Source organism: Mesoplodon densirostris, chromosome 15, assembly GCF_025265405.1.
Source record: "Mesoplodon densirostris isolate mMesDen1 chromosome 15, mMesDen1 primary haplotype, whole genome shotgun sequence".
Taxonomy (NCBI): domain Eukaryota; kingdom Metazoa; phylum Chordata; class Mammalia; order Artiodactyla; family Ziphiidae; genus Mesoplodon; species Mesoplodon densirostris.
Genome location: NC_082675.1, coordinates 47,191,378 through 47,213,868, shown reverse-complemented (window position 1 = coordinate 47,213,868; position 22,491 = coordinate 47,191,378). Strand labels below are relative to the sequence as shown.

The following is a 22,491-nucleotide window of genomic DNA, read 5'->3' as shown; positions in this document are numbered from 1 at the left end:
ACTGGACACTTTGTTAATTTGATAAAATTCTTAGAAACCAGGTTTATTCTCTATTTAACTTGCTTTGGGAGTATTGTGAGTATTGTTTGGCCATAAGTCACTCAAAGGCACCTAAGTCACAGCATCATCATTATGCCCCCTCAGTAAGTCCTGGGGCATTTCTGAATTGCACTCCTAGAAGCTGAGACAGTGAGGTTCTCTGCATATTAGTGACTGAGAAAAATTTGAAGCCCAAGGTCTATGTGCCTCTTACATCTGTAAGGCTCATGAAAAGCCAGGCCCTTTGAAAACATGAAACGAGTCACTGCTAGCTAAACTCTGGGGCAGTGTATGGTTAGGAGAAGGATTGCTGGACTGTGCTAAGCTTGGAGACCCTGGCGGAAGATGCGGTTATTGTATAATTAGAATGACTAGACTTCTCGAAGCCCGAGTCTGGCAGAGGGCCCGGGACTCCAGCTCCAGAAAGCACAGTCTTTTTGGCCATTACAGAGGCTTCGGCAGGAATCTGGTCATTAGATCGCAGAGTGGAAGCTGGTGTTAGCGCTCTTTCCGTCACTGTCATGTTCTGTCCTACGGCTACACTGTGCGTGGCCAGAGGGGGCTGCACACGGGAGCTGGGGGTGAGGAAGCGCTCTCTTTCCTGTACCATAACATAGTGTGCATTGGGCAGATGCGGGGTGCCCTCCAGGGGGCCAGGTGAGCCCCCGTGAGGCTGGATGACTCTCTCGGTAACCATGATGCTACCCTTGCTAGCGTACTGCTGCTCTCCCAAGGGGGACACCGGGGCATAGACCCGCTCCGTCACCATCAGGCCTTCAGACTGTCTGGGGTCCAGGACCACAGTGCTCAGTGGCACCGTGGAGCCCGTGGCATAGGAAGTTTCTGTCACTATCACGTTACCAGAAGCCAATGGATCTGAAAGTGGTGCAGCTACCTTTTGAGCCTGCCTAGAAGACACAGATTTTTCAGTGACTATTTCCTGAATGACTTTCTCTGTGTTTGCTTCATGCAAAGGTTTTGGAACTTGAAAGCTGATACCAGAGGGATAAGTATTCTCGGAATTAACCCTGGTTTGCTCATAGAATGAATGTGAAGCTGCCTTCACGTCTGTTTCTCTCATAGGTTTTGGCCTCTGCTCAATTTCTGTATCCATCCCTATTTTCTGACCCAAGCAAACTTCAGCGAGTGTCTTGAATTTCAATCCTAAATCATCTAAGAAGCGGTCATCTAGCTCTCCTTCAATAAAACTGCAACAGCCAATGGAACCCTGGAGAGAGTCAGTTTCTTCCTGAGAGTAAACCAGAAGGCAATCTTTGGCTGTGTGAATGTCATCTTCCTCGGTATAAGAGGCAGCTTTCTAAAACGGAAAGAAAAACAGGCATATAATGAGTGACGCACTTCCTTTAAGAACAAGACTCTAAATTCCTGCTCAAAGTGTTTAACCTCAGTCTTGTAGTTAGACAAGAAACACCAGAGAAACACAAATTGAAAGACATCCTACAACAGGACTGGCCTGTATTCTTAAAAAAATATTAATATCATGAAAGATGAGAAAGGCAGAGGACACTGTTTCAGGTTAAAGGAGACAGAAGCGTCATGACAACTAAATGGAAAGCAGGGCCCTAGACGGGAAAAACAGTGGCTATAAAAGACATTTTGGGGATAACTGGCTAAACTGAAATATGCACTGTGTCACTGTTCAATCTCTGTACTGTGGTAACGTAAGAGGATGTGCGTGTGCGTGTGTGGGTGTGTGGGTGTGTCTGTGAGAGAGAGAGAGAGTGACAGAGAGATGGAGGGAAGGAGGGAGAAAAGGCAAAAAGCAAATGTGGCAAAATGTTACTATTTGGGTAATCTGGTAAAGAGTATATAGGAGTTCAAACTTTCTATTATTCTTGCAAATTTTCTGATGAGTTCGAAATGATCTCCAAATTAAAAGCTGAGCACACATACATAATCAAGACTGGTTCATGCAGGATTAGAGCAGAGAGGGAAAAAGATACTGAAATAAAACAGGACACCAGAGTGGAGCCTGGCAGTGAGATAGGAAATGGACAAGAAGTGCTCTTCCTTGACACTGACCAAATCACCATTTCCCCGTCTACTTGGGGGTGGGCAGATGGTATGAAAGAAGGGAGGATGGGAGGGAGCAGAAAGTGGGGAAGCACACAGGTAATTTGCAGCCATGCAGATGGGAGGGGACAGAAATAAACTGGCCTCTGTGGAAGCCCATCCCCTCACTCCTCTCAAGGGTCCTTCAGGACCCTAGCAATCTGACTCTGCCCATCCCATTCCCAGGCATGACCTTGTTCTCAAGAGAAGCTTCTAATTTCTAATCCCAGGCATGAGCTTTCTGACTGCATCCCATCATCTTTCCTGCAACTTTCCTTCTAATTTTTTATGAACCACCTCAATAGTGAACCAAGTACTTGCCTTCAAAAGAAAACACTGAAAGGGACATAACAGATTGTGTTTTTTAGGTCACATAGTCTCTCCCCTCCCACCCTACCCAGCGTATCCCTATCAAGTCTGCTCCTGCAGAGGGACAGCACTTTCTGACCCACTGACATCAGCCTGGTCATGTGACTCGCTTTGGCCAATGAAACATGAGTGGGAAAAGGCAGTGGCTTTGGGGGTCATTGCCAGGTTTGGCATTGCTCTGTTCCCTGCGCCCCAAGGACGCCAGGTTCCTGGGCACAAGCTGTGCTCTCAGCACACATCTTGGAATGTGGACCACATAGGGCAGAGCACAGCTGCATCGAGGGGCAAAAGCACGAATGTGGGAAATATGCCCTGGCGAGAAGCAAGATCGTGGGGTCATTTGTTGTCACCACATAACTGAGCTGACTGACTGACCCAGTGGGTCACACCTCTCCTTTCTCATTGCCTGTAAGCATTCTCTTAACGAAAGGAACAATGTCCCATTTAGATCCAAGAAAATGATGACCCTAATAACATCCCGTTCACATAGAAATGTCCCCCCGCCCTTTCCCCGCCAATACATAAAAACCAACACTTACTTCAGTGACATAACTTCTTAAGAATTCCTCGTTCACTGCCACCGCAGCTGCTCGAGCTCCGGCCACTTCTCTAGACGCCACCGTGGCTCTTGTGGTCCTATGGGTTTCCGTGGTCATCAAGGCTCCTGTCGTCCCCGTAACCTGGGTGGCCCCCCCTGAGACGAGGCTCTTGTGTTCTTCCCATCGGCCGTCCACCTCGGACATCTCAGGCTGCCCTTTGAGAAAGGAAGTGGAGCTGCTTCCTTTCACGGTAGCACCCTTGGCTGTCACAGCCCCTGCTCCGCCGCCTACAGCTGCACTGTCTCTGTGGTCTGCCTCTAGAGGAGACAGCACTGCCTGTGAGAGCAAATACAGCCGAGTCACGGACGGTCAGTACGCTTGGTAGAAGCACCTGAGCTAAGTGAGCGTACGCAGGGAATAAGATATTTCCACAGAGGCAAATTAGGAACACTTTGCTCGAATGACTTCTGTTTGAGTCTTCTGAAGATCTCCGCTCTACCTTCTGGTTTTGTTAGCTGATTTTCACCCAAGGAGAAAACAAAAAACTTTGAAGTATGGTCTCAGCCCATTCACTCTACTGGCACCAGTGGCATTTCAACTTTCCTCTAGCGTTTGATGCCTTTTTTTTTTTTTTTTTTTTTGCGGTACGCGGGCCTCTCCCGTTGCGGAGCACAGGCTCCGGACGCGCAGGCTCAGCGGCCATGGCTCACGGGCCCAGCTGCTCCGCGGCATGTGGGATCTTCCCAGACCGGGGCACGAACCCGTGTCCCCTGCACCGGCAGGCGGACTCTCAACCACTGCGCCACCAGGGAAGCCCTTGATGCCTTCTTTTACGGTTCTAGAACACTTACTTTGTTTTACATTCTGGACACATGGCTGCCCCAAATAAAGACCATCTTTCCCAGCCTCCGTTGCTGCTAGACTAAGCTCCGGCTAATGGGATCTCAAGTGGAAATGGTGTATGCAACTTCTGGGACGTGTTCTTAAAAAGTGGTTCCTCATTTTTCTTCTTCCATCTGCAGGCTGGAATGTGGGGATGGTAGCTGGTGTCTGGAGGGTGGGGACAGCAGGATAGTGGAACTCCTCCATGGACGAACAGGAGAAAGGAGGAGCCTGGGGCCATGCCGTGGAGGAATCATCACATTCGTCCCAGACGGCCCATGTTTATATTTAAGCCACTGTTATTCCGAGTTCTCTGACACTTGATTCTAAATCATATCTTATTAGGCAGGATGCTTATGGCAGGTGATGATGAAGAGACCCCCGGGTGAAGATGCAATAGAGAGATGATGGGAGATGGCTATGAAGTAGGTAGGGGAGGGGATTTTGCAACATTTTACAACTGTAATGGGGGTTGTGGGTGCCCCTCTGCCGGCCCTATGCATCGCGTGGAATGGAAATGGAGAAGCACCTGGCTGTGGAAGACAGCCATTTAATATCGGGACAAACATTTCTACCTAAATCCCTACACACTCTTCCTCTCTTTAACCTTTGTTCTACATTCTCGGTGTCACTGCTGGATGCTTCTTCTACATTCTCTGTAACTTAGGACCTGTCAGGGTAGAGCAGAACCATCTCAGCTCTGTCCTGGCAACAAATACAAAGTAAGCTGTTATTCGAGCCCTGTGTTTAACGAAGGCATGTGAATGAAATCTGTAGTAACCACTTTACTCTCTCATGACCTAAGGTGTTAGAAACACTTCCCAAGGCCCCTTTAAAGCAGAAAAGAAGACATGTTCTGTTGACATCTGATTATCTGACCTTGTCTTCAGGTGGTGCACCTTCGTTGTTCCAAGGATGCAGCATCTCTATGGTACCAGGGATGGGGGTAAAGCCTTTGGCGCCCTTCCCACAATGGCACTTCAGTAGTAGAAGTGGTACAACTGGATAGAAACAAAATTGAGTACAGATTTTCAAATTTATGTTGCATAATTTTGGAGTTTGCATATCACTTCCTGAGTTCAGTCTTCACTTATTTACAGCCCTATTTTTCTGTTTTTCTTTTCTTCCCCTGGTCTAACATCACCAAGCCTGTTTTGGGTGAGTTATACCAAAGCCTAAAGGCAGGATGAGGGAGTCTTATGGATTCAGAGTTCTTGGCCATCACAAAGACTGTGGTCAACAAGTGGAACACCGAGACTGGATTTGATACTATCCAAATCATCAAAACCAACTTAAAGGCTGAAATTTTCATTTTTTATTAAACCAATTTAATTTTTAATATGAGCAAATTCACCATCTAAAAAATATATATGTGTTAAAAAAGAAATCAGAAATCCCTAAGGGTAGAAAAGCTTTAATATATTCAAATATTCTAGAACATTAGAACTTCTATAATACTTCACCACTTTACCCTAGAGTAGAATTTGGCAGAAGGCATGACTCACTGAGGTTCCAGTTAACCTTTGAATTACCTAAGTACTATTTTCTAAAGTGATTCCACATTAAAAACCCTTAGAATATATATAACATTTCATCTAGAAGTTAATAAAATTTCAGAGCTCCCTCCTTCAATTTTATTCTACCTCCAGGATGAAGTAAAGGCCAATACTGGCCCCTTGATCAACAGAGTAAAGAACCACATCTGCAAGCAGCCCACCCCAAATTAGCTTTTATTGACGCTCCCATGTGGCAGCTTCCAAGGAAGAGCTGACTACTCCCTAGGCTCCTTTTTATGTACTAGTCTCTATAGTTACTATGCGTAATGAAAAGACTGAAATCAGCCAGGGGTAATTCAACAGATGTTTATCAAGTGTGTGCCATGTACGAGGCACCATGTTAGGTGCTGGGAAATCTGAGATGAGAAGGCAATGCAAGGAATCTCCAGGTAAAAGATGTAGTCCTACCTACCTATAAACATGGTAAGCTGAGACAAGTCATTTACCACCATGTCTGTATTTTTACCCATTAAATGGAGATGACGGTATAAAAGTGCACTATAAACTGTTGAGTGCTGTGCATTCAACTGAACATCTACTAATGGCTTTGACAAGCTCGTCTTCTGACACTGTAATAACTGAGGCTGCCCTGGAGGCGTTTCTCTGCCCATGAGCAGGGGTCAAGTGGACTGGTTCCACAAGACCCCAGGCTGCAGTCTTCTGTTCTTCAGTTAAAGGAAACCCAAAGTCGTTGGAGGGCATGCAGGGAGGGGAGGGCTGGTTGTCACTGTTGGGAAACATACAAGCACTCAGAGGGTCTGGCTCCTGTTGGTGCAGGTGAAGGGGCAAGCCAAGCAGAGGGTCTGGGGAGGTGGAGCTCTGACAAGATGAATGTGAAAAGCAAGGATCGATGGGAAAAAGATGAGTTTGTAAAATAACCTTGTAACCATAATCTAAATGCATGCAACAAATCTTTTCTGACAGCTTTCTATGCACAAGGTGCTGTTCGCGGCACTGGGTATGGAAGAACAGACGACATCCCTCCCTCACGCAGAGCTTATCAAAATGGAGACACCAACAAGGTTTAGGTTAAAAGGGTGTTGAAGAGCATGTACAATAACCTTGGTTATTTAAATCAGGAGATGATACATTCTTATAAAACAAAATTCTGAAGAGCACTTCAATAACTTTTGGTGAATTTATCAATGATCAATCCTTGCTTCCCTACTCACCCTCAATAGCATTCTAGTGTGATTATAGAAAAACAAAAGAAATCAATGACTACTGTAGTAACAAAATACTAAAAAAAAAAAAACCCTAAAAAGGTACTAACATTACTAAAAGAGCTGAAGTGTAGCTTTTAAACTACTTACGTAGCAAGAGCAGAAGGGCAAACATTATAAGCGCGATTGCTGCAGGTCCGAGGCCAACGTAGGGGTCATGCCACATTTCTAGACAGCCACCGCCTTCCACACACTTGCAGACTGTGAGTTTAAGGACCTGCTTTTCAGGGCAACTGAAGCCTTTACTATCTGCAATCAGCAAGCGAATGTCACTACTCCCAAGCGTTCGTTCCTTTTGTTGCAGTAGCACGCTGGTACCTGCAAGGACAAGATAAAAAAGGAAATAAAAATGAGTGATTACCAAGGAAGGGCAAGATTAAATTACAGAAACATTCTTTTTAAAAATTTATTGAGATATAGGGACTTCCCTAGTGGCACAGTGGGTTAAGAGTCTGCCTGCCAGTGCAGGGGACGTGGGTTTGAGCCCTGGTCTGGGAGGATCCCACATGTCGCGGAGCAACTAGGCCTGTGCGTCACAACTACTGAACCTGTGCTCTAGAGCCCATGAGCCATAACTAATTAGCCCTCTTGCCACCACTACTGAAGCCAGCGTGCCTAGAGCCTGCACTCCGAAACAAGAGAAGCTACCGCAATGAGCAGCCCGCGCACCGCAACGAAGAGTAGACCCGCTCACCGCAACTAGAGAAAGCCCGTGTGCAGCAACGAAGACCCCACGCAGCCAAAAATAAATAAATTTTAAAAAGTTTATTGAGGTATAGTTGATTATATTATATAAGTTTTAGGTGTACAACACAGGGATTCACAAGTTTTAAAGGTTATACTCCATTTATAGTTATTATAAAATATTGGCTATATTCCCTGTGGTGTACAATATATACTTGTAGCTTATTTATTTTAACATAGTAGATGTACCTCTTAATCCCCTACCCCAATCTTGTTCCTACCCACTTCCCTCTCCCCAGTGGTAACCACTAGTTTGTTCTCTACATTTGTGAGTCTACAGAAGCATTCTTTAATAGCTAATAATTGTTAGCTCCAGTTAGAAGCTTTATTATTTTGTAACTTCTCTATTGAATTCACACTGTGTGCTTGATGAAATTAGTCCACATATGCAGGTGAATAGCAAAGGATCAGATCTGGACATACCTTCCTTTTATGATGACTAATGTTAACAAATGTGTGTGGTTTACCAGATGCTAGGAACTGTTCCATTACTGGGATACAGTGACAAACAAGCGGAGAGTTAAATGACATTTCCATCGAATGACCTTTATTTTACTATTTCCTTTTTTTAATATGTATTTAGTTATTTATTTTAGCTGTGTCGGGTCTTAGTTGCAGCACCAGGATTTTCGTTGCGGCATGCGGGCTCTTAGTTGAGGTGTGTGGGATCTAGTTCCCAGGCTAGGGATTGAACCCTGGCCCCCTGCATTGGGATTGCGGAGTCTTACCCACTGGGCCAACAGGGAAGTCCCCATATTTTACTATTTCTTAAAAGAACTTTATTAAGGCAATTTTCAAACAGACGTAATCCAGGAAAGAGCATAATGAACTCCCATGGTACCCATCTCCAGCTTTAATAGTTTTCAACAATGGGCCAATCTTGTTTCATCCAGTCCCATCCTTTTTGTTCCTAACACTGTATATTTGAAAATTTTCAAATTTCACTGTATATATGAAAACCTGAAAGACTATTACAATGAATATTGATAAACCCTTCATAAATTGTTTACATTTTACAATAATACTTTCTCTCTACATGCACACTTTTTCCCCCTGAACTATTTCAAGGTAAGTTGCAGATCTCATGACGTTCTTCAGCATAAATCTTCTAAGACCAAAGGATATTAACCCTCTCAAGAAGTTCATTCTTGATATAATAATATATTTAATAAATAAATATATATGATATGTATTTATTATTTAATATATAAATAATAAATATATATATTTAATATATAACCCATATTCAAACTTTTCAACTGTTGTAAAAATGCCCTTTACAGTTCTTGCTCTTACTCTCTCTGGCTTTTGTTTTTTGTTTTTTTTTATGATCCTGGATCCAATCAAAGATTATGCCCTGCATTTAGCTGTCACCTTAGTCTCTATTAATAATCTATAACAGTCCTAACTTCCTTTTGGCCTTTCAAGACTTTGACCTTTTTGAAGTCCACTTATTTTAAAGAATTTTCCACAGTTTGAATTTGTCTGACTGTTTCCTCATGATTGGATTCAGGCTACACATTTTTGGCAAGAATATTACACAGAAAGTGTTGTACAAATGACCCTTTATCTTATTTTTTTAAAAATCTGACTGATGATTATTTAAGAAATTTTCTTTCAACATGAATAAAAATAATGACCAGTTTTCCCATGAGTAAAAATAACGATCAGTTAGAATAGTTTAAAACTTTTTCTGATATATGTATAATATTTATTAAAAAATAATTTACTTGCAAGGCAAAGATGGATGAATACAAAGATAAAAAATGAGGTGTTTGGGAGGTTTTTTTGTTTTATTTACTTATTTTTGAAAGTAAGAGACATCCTCTTCTCATTTTAAGGTCCATATTTTATGGCATTTGATCTCCAAAGCTAGAAATATACTTATTAAATCATCCCCAAAGCTCTGGAGAAGTGAGGAAAGCATCTAGTCATTTATTTAAGGAATATGAGCTTATTAAAAGAAATATAGGAAAACATGGCCTGGAAGAATATAACTGAATTCATGATTGGCTCTGAGGGGAAAGATGGAAAGGGGAGGAAGGGCACAAAGGGGACTTCTACTTTGTCAGTGATCGTTAAAAAAAAAAGGCCTGACTCAAATTGTTAATATTCTTTTAATTCTAGGTGGGAAGTACAAAGGTATCCGCCTTATTAGTCTCTGTAATTTTCTGTACTTAAAACATTTCCCAAATAAATAAAATAGTTAGGAGCTATTTATTATCACGATAGTTGGTCAATCATCTCATTATACAGCCAAGGAGAAAAAAGCCTGCGTTACAGAACCCTATCTCTCTCAACTGTCTAGATATATACAGTATGAGCTCAGTGACTTCCTGTTATAACACTCTCACATGTATGTGTATCCTAGAGAGTTTTATGTTTCTAAGGCTAGGAAAAAATTCAAGAGCCCATCAAATTCAAACATCTTTGTCTTTAGACAGAAAATCCATTGTGTATCTGGAAAGGCAACAGAGCATAAAGGTAGTGAGTAGAGACTCCACAGCTAGAGTGCTTGGGTTCAAATACTAATTCCAGCTCTTCAACTAGCTGTAACTTTGAGAATGTTAGTTAAACTTTCTGCGCCTTTGTTTCCTCATCTGTAAAATGTTGATGACGGTAATGCCAAACTTCTAGGGTTGTTAATATTAGTAAAGTGCTTAGACCAGTGCCTGGCATTTCCTAAACATCACGTTTCTTAGATATAAATAAGTAAGTCTTGGAGTCCCAGCAAGTTCAATGCAAAACACATTTACTATCTTAGTCAAAGAAAGGCAAACTCCAATCAAGCACTCAGCCTAGGTGGGAGTCCCAGACTTCTGTGAGTACAGAATGAGATAATGTGAGCCAGGGGCCCAACCCTGTCGTGAGTCTTGAGACCTGTGACTTAATTACCATAAGAAGAATCATCTGGACGTCTGCATCCCAGGGCTCATGCTAGTTGAAAACTTGATCTTAAGTAACCTCAATTAATCAAGATGGTGAATGTCACCCCTTACTGGGGAGACCACTTGAGTTAACCAACAACATAACTATCCTTTGCAAGTGAGTACATAAATCCTAAGAAGATTCAGAATTAAGTATAGGAATATTTAAACAAACTAAAGACTTAGTTTTAATATTTTTGCATTGTAAAGAAATTATTTGCATTTTTTATTATATTTATACACTTGTAATATTTTAAGGACAATTAGCCCTATTAATGTGACAGCTTTGTAACTCCAATTTAAAATGTGTAATTATGTTACTAATTTAGATTTATGGTTTTAGGTTGAAATATCACTGGTTTGTTCAGTATTGGACCATTGAAGAGGATGTCAGGTTTGATGTATTTTAAGTTAAATTTACTGGAATTTTAGAGTATAGGAATCACAAGAAAGTTTTATTTGTTAATTCAGATCATTGAAATACATAAAAAGGAAGCCAAATATACTAAATTTATAAATATATTGAAATGTTAAAGGTGTTTAATTTGTAAATTGGACCAAACATGATTCAAATCCTCTTAAAATGACTGTAAAATTTGCTAAGCCTAAGAAAACAATAAACTTAAAAGTTACGAAAAATTGGGGTATTACATTTAAAACTTTTCTGAAACGAGCACTACCTGTTTAAAACAAAAAGAGTCTTCTGGATAGATTTCTCTACATTTGAAACCACCTTGAAGGAAGCCAATAGAGCACGTCAATAAGGGGGTATGTCCCAAGATACGGATTTATGCACACATCCTTCTGGAATGGGGGGCAAGGGGACAGACAGACTCCTTTCCATGTTTTGTCCATCATTTACCAGCTTCTTGACTTCAAACAAGCTATCTAACTCTAATTAAGCCAAAGTTTCCTCAGCTGTAATCAGGGAATGAGGTTACGGGGTAAGAAGTAAACATGATAATGCATATGAAGGGATAGCAGAGTGCCTGGCACATGGTATATGTTCGGTAAGAGTTATTTTTAATGGAATCATCGTTACCATACATCAAGATTTTTAGAAGGCACCTACTCTGATTGTTGTGCTTGGAAAGGCAAGGTATTCCTCAGTTTACGAGACAACTACTTCAAGAGCGATTTGGAGAATACCCAGCTACTTTAAAGATATCAGATATCTATTTTCCTTCACTCTCTCCAAATAGGGTATTTATTATTAGGCAGATCAAAGACACTATGCCTGAGGTTCACACCCTCATTTTACAAACTCATTTGTATTGGAAATATAATTCATGCAAAGAAAAAAGCCTGTATTATAAGGATTTTAGATTTCTATCATGTTTAAACATATAGTCCAGTGATTTTGCTTACTTTCTCGGCTTACTATTTTCCACATTTCTGCCATTCCAGCTGGTTTGTCAATGACAGAGAAACTGAAAGGCCAGCTGTTTTGGGGTCCGTCCAGGTCCTCTGCGGTCACGTTCACGTATTGCACGTTATCACAGACAGTCTGCACAGGGTTGACCAGTGTGGGACAATTGTCATTGATGTCTTCAACTGTGATAATAATAGTGCCAGTGATGGTTTTTCCAGGATAGTCTTAAAAATAAGAGAAAGATAATGTATATTCTGGTTATACTGCTCATATGGACATAGTTTGAATTCTCTTGCCAATTTGGTAAGGAGAAGGTAGTAACCAAATTAGGATGCTTTCTATCTTAGATATATTTTCATATTCAGATCAAGTAATATCTTTTAATCCACTAAATAAGTAGAAATGTGAAGGTTTACCCATTTGCCCTTCCTACAAGATCAAAACAAAGGTCTCTGCTGCTGGAAAATAAAATCTAAATGCATATAACCAAGAAAAAATGTCTATTTAATTACTTACCTTCTGTCACAGCCAAAATCTTTGCAGTGTATGTACCATTGTGGACATATCTGGATTCATAATCAGGAATTTTTACAAGTCTAATTTCAGAGGTGGCAGAATTCACAGAGATCCAGTTGTCTATATCTTCAAATTTGGAATATCTGTTAGAAAGTAGACAAAATTAATTTTGAGTTCTGGATAAATTGAGACTATCTACAACTAATATCCACAACTCTTTTAAGCTTAATTTCTGCTTTATTATATATGTTCTTATTACAGGCATTAGTTTGGAATGTTTTTTAATTTCTTGAAACTATCCTAAAAGCCCCTCTGTTTACTGTGTATCACACCTACTTTGGACACTTCCTTATTTCTGTAACATACCCAAGACATATGTGCAAGGGCGACGCTCTTGCCTACTCGCCCGGGTGGTTTACGAGTTGCTCTTCAGTCTGTCTTACAGCTTTCAATCTAGTTTTCCTTAAATTTGGAGTTAACCTTGGAGGATAACTTAGTTACCCAACAAGAACTCGTGGAGAAAAGCAGTTTTACATTCTATTATTTATTGGCATATTATCAATATTTAAAAATATCAATTTAAAAAATCAATGACTGCCTTAAATGGAAGTACTTTAAATTTGGGGATATTGTTGATTGTTCAGAGCAATAGGCTTCTTTCAGTTAGAAATGGTTAAAAGTGAAAACAAGGCTGATAAGGTGATTTCTGGGTTTATTCCTTCAAAGCAAAGGAGAATTAGTGCAAAAAGAGACAGCTTGGGAAGGCAAGGAGAACATTCATAGTACATTTTCAGAAATATATGTAATTTAATACCATCGAGTTTAAAATGTATCCAAATACAAATATAAACCAAACATATGAGAATTTGGTTCAACCAATAATATTAATGATTTATTTTCTATTAAGTGGCTGTTTAGGCATACAAAAATGAGTGGCTAATATATGGCAATATTTGTTTATAGTGACTATTTAATATACACTCGAACTAAACTTTCCTGTCTTTTAATATTTATACCAGTAAATGATGATACATTTGGATTTTCACAAATATTTTTGAATTTCATGGCTGGAATTTTAAAGCTTGAACTTAGCTGCTGTCAATGTTTTCCCAAATAATGCTTATAACAAAGACAAAGTTAAAGTAGTAAGAATCACATTTCACAATGGAATGTTTTGTGTGGTCTCATTTAAGGGATTTTCTGTTTTCTACTGTGAAAACTAGACACCATTCAAAGTAGGATAGCAGCTCACATGTCATGTCAAATATCCATAACAACTGATGCATATGAATAATCAGTAAAAGAGTAAATTATGACAAAGAGAGTGATTCTTCTGCTGTCCTTATCAACATTTCTAAATTAGGTGAATACTGGAAAATTATTTCACTTAGCTGTGCCTCTCATTCCTTATCTGTAAAATAGTAGGTTTGAATTAATCTTTAAGATCATTCTTATTCTAAAGTTCTGTAAGTGTATGCTAAAAATAAAATACTTTTGAGGAGTAAAGAAACATGGTTCATTATTTTTCAAGGAGGAACATATGATCTTTTGATACAGTCATAACTCTTACTTAAAAACAGCAACCAAAATTAAATAGTTAGATGGAAATAGAAGTTTCAATAGACACTCACAATATTACTGGAGGATAATTAATTAGAACATCTAAGCCTCTCAGGGGACAGTGTGAGGAATCATAAGGAACACGCATTCTCAATTCTGGGGATTTAGGTGGGGACTGCCTTCTTAAGTTTAGAGCCATGGAAATAAAAAGTAGACTATAAAACTCGAGAGAAGCTGGACTGGTTCCTGAAGTTAAGGTGGGCAAAAAGGGGTCACCAAGACATTGCAGAAAACACAATGGAAGCTGTTTGTTAACATTATTTTGGATAAAGGTCACTTGTTACTATTGGCTGATGAATTCCATGAAAAGGAGATTCACTAAAAGGAAAGAGATTGTTGAAGAGCTTCCTCCATATTCCCATTCGTGCTATGGTTGGCCACGCATCTAAATACAATGTTTCATGAGTGCTGGCACCCAGGGACATAGGCCTAAGGAGAGTGAAGCAACCGACAACTCTGGCACCGACAGCAGGAAAACATAGAAGCTGTTGTGTCTCGGGTGGCAGGTGGGGATTCTTAAATTCAACCAAATAACTACAGCTAGGTAGAACTTCATAAATAATAGCTCTGTAGAGACTCATCTTTTGATGGCATGGCTCTGAGACCTAAGATGTAAATTCACTTTGAAAATGTGAATGGATCTTGCAAACCTAGGTGTCGCTACAGAGTGGACACAATCCAGCACCTTCCAGCACAGGGGCGGCATTTAGTAGGTTCTCAATAAGTATATTCTGAGTAAAGGTCACCATGACCAAGACAAGCATTACAAAAGTTTCATCAATCCCTAGCTCAAATAGCCTGGTTTAAATGAAGATCAATTTCCAAGGCTTATGAGCAAATGAAACTGGATTCTCCATTATTAAAATATGTTATGCAGCTATTTTTATTTCTCTTAACCAAACTTGTATAAAGTGGAATTTGCAGTAAATTTTATTTGCTATTTTCTTATCTCTAATACTCTTTTAAGACAGATTTTAGAAAGTGTCTTTCCGAACTTTATCTTTGTTGCTTTTTAGCCTTCTCTACCCAGAACTGTTTTGAGGTGAGCAACCCAGCCTCTGCCTCATACTCGGGTGGTGGAGAGAAAGGGATCCTGGGAAAACTCCTCTTTGCTTCTCAGTGACATGTACAACTCTAGGAAATTTAATCTATAGACCTTTGGAGGATTATAATGGCGGGGTTTGAAGGAGTGAAGTGTTAAAATTTCATTATGATTTTTGAAAATAGGCATTCAAAGTCATTTAAAATGATGAAACAATATTCATAACTATCTCTTACTTTACACGGGCTACTTGTCCAGTGTCGCCATCAAAAGCTTGAAATTTTCCCATTATTTGGCTTTGGCTTGATTTTTCCACGCTCTCGCTAGTGTGAAATTGGATTATGCTGCTTTTAAAATAAATGCCTTCTTTCACATTTTTCACTTTGACTTTGATCGGAATGGATGTAGGCTTATCTTTCTTCTTAACTGATTTGTGAAAAGCTGCTTTGTTAGTGACAATAATGTTGAGGTCAAGATTCTTCATTTCTTCATAATCTACTTCCTAGAAAGGCAAAATCAAAGGGAATGTTTTTAAAAGGGAAAACAACTAGAACACACATGTGTGGTTTTAGTGTCAGATTATAAGAATTTAAAACATGAAAAATACAGCAGTACTGAGTAGTCCCAACTCTTATATTGGTACCATGCCATTAAAAAGGCTGTCAATTTTGATGTTCATAAATGTCAAGGATGTTTAGGAAGCATCCCCAATTTATTTAAGGTCAAAATCAGTTAAAACGTATATTTTTATTTTTAGCAATCTGAAGTGATTTTTTTTCCTTAATAAAAAAAAGTTAATGCACATCCAGTATAAGTTAATATTCCTTAAAATGTGTTCCAGGGGTTTGTTCTGGTGAAAAGGGCTACAGAAGTAGCAGCAGCACTGCCAGCTCTATCTCAAGGCATATCATAAAACCGAGACCTCCTGTAGAAAAAACAACTATTTAGCTTTGTTAAGCCCAGGGATTTTCAAATTTGTTTAAACAGACAATCTAACCCCCTCCTTTTTAGCATAATGTCTATTAATATCTGGTTTGCTATTAATGCCATCAAAGATTAATCCTCCTCTAAATACTTTGATCTTTGTGAATTGTGGTATTTATTAAGTACATTTGATATAATCAGTTTATCACTCTATGCATATTTTATGTTCCAATTTGTCCATTTTCTTTTTTAAAACATTTCTATAGTATTCTACTATTTAGATACACTTAATTTACTTAGCCATTCTGTTATTAGGCATTTTGACTATTTGCAGTTAATACTGCTCTGAACGTTTCTATACAAATTATTTTTCCCCTGTTGAGCTACAGAGGGAAGAAGTACCCAGTCAAAGTTTATGTAGGTCCTGTTGTTTTTTATTTCTAGTGGTCCTGACCATTTAGATGTACTGACTGACCATTTTTGCTGTTTCTTCAGTGTATCATTAAATATATTACATGTGTTTACATGAATTACTGCAATGTTCACTTTTGGTTTTGGATGATTATTATGAAATCCGTTTTCCTCTCTATATAGTTTTGGATATATAACTTCTGCCCCCTTTACTATATGGGTCACTGTGATGTTGGGACAATAACACAACACAAATTGACTACAGAAAAATACACTCTTTGTGACTGTAGAATCCTTGTGAAAGTTATTGTCTTTTTAAGTTGCTCTTGCACTTCACACACTTATTTATTTTTTTTCAAGATGTTAATTTATAAATAAATTAATTAATTTATTTTTGCTGTGTTGGGTCTTCGTTTCTGTGCGAGGGCTTTCTCTAGTTGTGGCAAGCGGGGGCCACTCTTCATCGCAGTGCGCGGGCCTCTCACTATCGCGGCCTCTCTTGTTGCGGAGCACAGGCTCCAGACGCGCAGGCTCAGTAGTTGTGGCTCACGGGCCTAGTTGCTCCGCGGCTTGTGGGATCTTCCCAGACCAGGGCTCGAACCCATGTCCCCTGCATTAGCAGGCAGACTCTCAACCACTGCGCCACCAGGGAAGCCCCACACACTTATTTTGATGGTATGATGTATGCCGGATGAGAAATAAAATCTTTCAGTCATATGTCATTAGTATTCAAAGACCATGGAAGAACAAGACAGTGGTAAAAAAAAAAAAAAATGAGCTAGGTACTGGCGACATAAAAACTGTTTCGTAGTGTTTGTTATAAATAGCCATCATGCTCCAAAGAGAATGGAAAATTTTTCAGCATCAAGAGCAATGTATGAGGGCATATACCTCTAGTTTTTCAACTGTTAGCATATTTTATCGCTCCCATTTTTGCTATCTTCAATAGCATTAAAGATACTAAACTTATTTGTTAACACAGCTGAGGCTTTTTCTCATGTGATGATTTACTATCTCTGTTTCTACAGTTTAAAGTATCTATTCTTCTCCTGTATCTTTTTTAGACTGCTTTATTGAGGTATGATTTACCTACAATGAAATGTACCCATTTTAAGTATAAAACATGAGGATGTCTCATAAGCCTATATGGTTTTGCAAATATCAAGACTTTTGGTTTTAGAACACTTCCATCACTCCCCAAAAGTTCCTTTTTGCCTATTTGTAGCTAAATCATAACCCACCCTAAGCAACCACTGATGTTTTCTATTTAAGTGTTTTTTGCCTTTTCTAGAAATTTCACCCAAATAGAATCATACAGTACATAGTATTTTGTGTCTGTATAAAGTATAATGTTTTTGAGGTTCATCCACATTGTAGCATGTATCAGTACTTCATTTCTTTTTATTGCTCAAGAGTATTCCATTGTATCAATAGGCCACATTTTATCTGCTCACCAGTTGGTGGACATTTGGACTGTTACCAGTTTTTCATTATGAATACAAGCCACTATGAACACTTGCATGCAAGTTTTCTTTTTCTTTTTTTTCTTTTTGTAGATGTATGTTTTTATTTTTCTTGGGTGGATACCTAGGACTAAATCGTTAGGTCACTGGATAACTACTCTATGTTTAACTTTTTATAAAACTGCCAAACTGGCTCTACCATTTAATGTTTCCACTGGCAATATATAGGAGTTCCAGTTCTATATTCTTGCTGATACTTGGTGTTGTCAGTCTTTCTTTGACTGTAGCTCATTCTAGCAGGTGTGCAGTGGTAGCTCACATAGTCTTAATTTGCATCTTCCCTAATGACTAATGATGTTGAGTATCCTTTATGCACACATTTGCTATTTGTATATCTTCTTTATCTAACTTCCTTGTCCATTCATTTGAATGAAATCTGATTACTGCCTTTATAATTTGGAAGTGATTCTTTATACAATTGGAAAAGTAAATTTGTAATTTTCTTAATCTGTTGCTGTCATTTTAATACTAAATTTACTATCTTTTTTCATGCCCCCTTTGATAACCCCTTTTTGTGCTACCATGGTGCATTGGGGATATTTCTATTATTCATCACTAAGTGATTGTTTCTCCTTATGTGTATTACTGGCTTTGTATCTCAGGCATGGTTGCACCTATAATCTGTGACTAAAAAGTATGCTTAGTTCTGTATAAGCAAGTAAATCTATTTCATCTCTGATGCCATTATCCATGTATTCAGTAATCATAAAATGTGTCTTCCCTTCAAACATGAGCTAATCTTTTTCTATTTTCCTTTGCTTTACAAAAAGTAATCTAAATGCATACAGTAGCCTATTGATAAATGGTATCAATAATTATTACTATGAAACCTCAAGTTAATTTTTCTCTATTCGGTTATACATTATCATCGTTCCTCTTCCTGCTATTAGGGTTTACACACTATGCCATATATTAAGTTTTTGTAAAAATGTGGAAACCTCTGGAATCAATTTTTGTCTGTGACTTAATGAAACAGTATTTTGAAAGCTGTAGCTTTGCTTTTTATTTTAAAATCTGATAAGGTAATTCTACCATAAACCATTTAAACATACACTGATATTCTTCTTTACTTATTCTGTTAGATAAAGATCCATCCTCTAAGTTTTGTTTAAGAAATTCTTCTGTGGGCAAGTAGGGATGGCTCCTATCTCTACAACTGTGGTGCCAGTTAACTGGTTATGAAAAGTACTTGTAAATATGTGGAGCTCAAAATATATCAGTTCCCTCCTCTGGACCAACTTCTCCCATTCCAGTTTTGAACACTAAGTACTTACCTTAATAAGGGTCAGGATTCCTTCATTAGTTTGAGTATCAGTTTCTATGTGGAAATAACCCCCTTCATTTCCTGATGCAAAAGTAAAATTGGCTAACCAATTATCGGAGCCTACTTCATCTGCATCGAACACTTTTAGGCGTAAAACTTCTACATTGGCTTTGTTTTCTTCAACTGCTCCTTCATACTGCAAAACATGAACAGGCAATTTTTATTCTGAGGTAACACAAACCTAGGTGATATATTTTTAGTTTATGACTAAAATATACATAGGCATGTTTGTTATAAAAATAATAGTTACCACTTCATTTTCAACTACAGGTTTATTGTCATTGACATCCAAAATACGAATCTGAACTTGAGCTTGTTTTCCTGGCTTATCTGTTACTTGTCCATTGCCATCTCTTGCTTCTACCGTCAAAGTATAGATGCTGTGTTCCTACAGGGAAATAAAAAATATCCAGCTGGGATGAAAATGAATGGCTCTATCTTTCTGGTTTTAGTTCACTTTATCATCAAGGGAATGAACCGCAGTATATTTTATTCATAAATAAGTTTCATGATCTGCTGTTAATCCTGTGAAGATGCTGTTTATTTGCCATCAGAGCTTCTCTAAAAGGGCAGAAAAGCCTAATGCAGTTGTTGATATTGAATTCTTAATTATGTCATTGGTGATATTTATCAGGAGATGAGTCTCTCCTTAAAATAGTCTGAGCACAAAAGAGTGCATTCAAAATGTAGTTTGCACTATACTGGAAGTGATGGGACTCTAGGACTTGGTTTTTTCTATCCCACACACCATTTTCAGCTAAAAGTTAAGCCAGGAAAACTTAATCCCCCAAGAACACTTGACCAGTGAAGGCAAAACGTGGTGAACTTTGTCCATACATCCCGGGAGATTAGATTCTTGGAGAACGTGTCCTAGAGAATAACGTCTCAGATATTACTCTAAAGGGAAACCTCTCTTCCACGTGGTCCCCTTCCGATGACTCCATTCAGTGTGGGTGTTGTTTAAGGAGCCGGGCAGCCAGCGCCAATGCCTGGGGACCCTGTGCTCAGTGAGTGGCAGGACAGCAGAGGCTTTGGAACCAGCTGGCTGGGTTCCAATTCTGACTTACTAGCTGTGTTGGACACATTATCCCTTTGATCCTTGGTTTCCTTCTATGTAAAATGGGGGTAATTGTATCTGCTGCACAGGGTTTACAGGTGAAGTTAATTTGAGTTAATCCACATAAAAGGCTTGTAATAGCACCAGGCATGTGGTGAGTGCCCAATAAGTGACAGCCAGTATTTTCTGGTTAAACTTTCCAGAGACAGAAGCTCATTAAAAAAATCACACTACTGATTCAAAATAGTACTTTTCCATTCTCATTTTATGCAAAAAGGTAGAGTAGAATTTTAGGCGTAATAATATGCTTTAATTTTACAAAGGCCTTGATAGGAATGCTGAGCACCATCCTCTCCGTCTCTGGCCAGAGTCAAATCATTTTTCCAAGTAATACAAAACACGCTGACTGTGCCTGGGTGATGATTTATATTTGATGATAATACATTGTTCTTTGGATCATCAACATTTTACTATGCATGCTGTTAAGACCTTTATGTATGTAGCATTTAAAAAAACTTCTTTCTCCCTTTTTCAACTAAAATGTTCCCTTTGACTTAGAAACAAAAATGAAAAGTTTGAGAAAGCACCCTTTTTAGGAAAGTGACTCAAATTTTCCTCCAATTTGGGATTTACAGTAACTCTTTCCTTTACAAATACTTCTATTACCCTAAATAGGTTTCCTATTTCAAACTTTTTCCCTCCCTCTGTATATGTATTAGTAGTACCAAAGATTCCGGACGTTTCATTTTAGAGACACAAATTAAGGAACATTGCTTTGGAACTCTCTAGCAAACAGATCCTGACTGGAGAGGCCCTAGGACAGTGCTTACATAATTTAAAATTTTTTAGCAGCCACCTTTAAAAAAGTAAGAAGAGGGAATTCCCTGGCAGTCCAGTGGTTAGGACTTGGTGCTTCACTGCCGGGGCCCGTGTTCAATCCCTGGTCGGGGAACTAAGATTCTGCAAGCCGACTGGCGTGGCCAAAGACATGAATAAATAAACATAAAAAAAGTAAAAAGAAACAGGTAATACTAATTTTAAACAAATGTATTTCATTTAACCCATGGTATCCAAAATATAATCAATTCAACATGTGATCAACAAAAATAGTATTAAGGTGATATTTTACACATTCTTTTTTTTCATACGAAGTCTTCCCAATCTGGTGTATATTTTCCACTTACAGCACATCTCAATTTGGACTAGTCACATTTCAAGTGGTCAATGGCCACATATGGCTGATTGCTACCATATTAGACAGCACAGCCCTAGAGGAGGATCATTCCGAGTTACCCTATGACTAAGTAACATAGACCAAAGTCAGAAAATTAGCAAAGAATTAGAGAGAGAATAACTGGAAAGACAGAGGAGAGCTGAGAAGATGAATAACGTAAAATATTAATTTACCTCTCTGTCCAAGGTATTACTGGTTGTATAAATCTCTCCTGTATCTTTATTTAGGTAAAACAATGGAGAATTAGCAGGCTCCTGAGATACGATTCTATAGGAAATTTTAGAATTCAGAGTGTTGGGCTCATCTGCATCTGTTGCGGTGATTTTCATCACAAGTGTATCTGGCATCAGAAACAAAGGTGTCCAAGATGAAACTCAACTTTTAGCATACTTAATGTATGTTATTATTTTATTTATAATATCAACTTGTTCCAAAAAGGATTCCAGGTATTTATCAAAATCAGTTTACCAAGATCAAAACATTTAATCGTTTGAGGAAATAAGTGTGAATGGAGGTAGGAATAGGAAAAATAAGGTGAGGGTGAGGCTGAGGTTAGTACATACAATTCTTAGGATGAAGTCCTGAACACTTGCTATAGGAGGGTCACAAATTTGTTTATAATAGATCTAATAACCCATACAAAGAAAGAAGAATGAACAGATAAATACATGCTTATTAAAATATAAGCAATTCAGGAGAAGCGTAGCTATTCTTTACATTCTGATCAAAGAGAAATCTCTCCTGTATTTAACACTTGCATTGAAGTCTGACAGTTGAAACAATATGTCAAAGGTCAGCAAACTACTGCCAGTGAGCCAAAGCCAGCCAGCCACCAGCTTTTGTGAATAAAATTTTATTGGAACACAACCATGCCTATTTGTTTACATGTTATCTATGGCTGCTTTCCTGATACAGACTAAAATTGAATAGTTGCTATAGAGACCTAACCTATCACATCAATCTACCACATCTGTTTGAGGGTAAAAAATTTATTAAAAAAAAAGCAGTTCCAGGGCTTCCCTGGTGGCGCAGTGGTTGAGAGTCCGCCTGCCGATGCAGGGGACACGGGTTCGTGCCCCGGTCCGGGAGGATCCTACATGCCGCAGAGCGGCTGGG

At 38.9% G+C, this 22,491-nt stretch overlaps 1 protein-coding gene across 1 annotated transcript in view; it reads right to left on the bottom strand.

Annotated features, from left to right (window-relative positions):
* Positions 1-277: 277 nt before the first annotated feature.
* DSG2 (desmoglein 2) overlaps positions 278-22,491 on the bottom strand; it is a 35,194-nt gene continuing 12,980 nt past the window's right edge. The window contains exons 6-15 of the mRNA XM_060119360.1: positions 21,549-21,715; positions 19,335-19,472; positions 19,035-19,220; positions 15,139-15,404; positions 12,241-12,383; positions 11,721-11,948; positions 6,772-6,999; positions 4,782-4,903; positions 3,021-3,356; positions 278-1,357 (exon numbers count right to left, since the gene is read on the bottom strand). Coding sequence (XP_059975343.1) covers positions 335-1,357; positions 3,021-3,356; positions 4,782-4,903; positions 6,772-6,999; positions 11,721-11,948; positions 12,241-12,383; positions 15,139-15,404; positions 19,035-19,220; positions 19,335-19,472; positions 21,549-21,715 — 2,837 coding nt within the window. The 3' untranslated portion in view covers positions 278-334. The remainder of the gene's footprint in view (positions 1,358-3,020; positions 3,357-4,781; positions 4,904-6,771; positions 7,000-11,720; positions 11,949-12,240; positions 12,384-15,138; positions 15,405-19,034; positions 19,221-19,334; positions 19,473-21,548; positions 21,716-22,491) is intronic.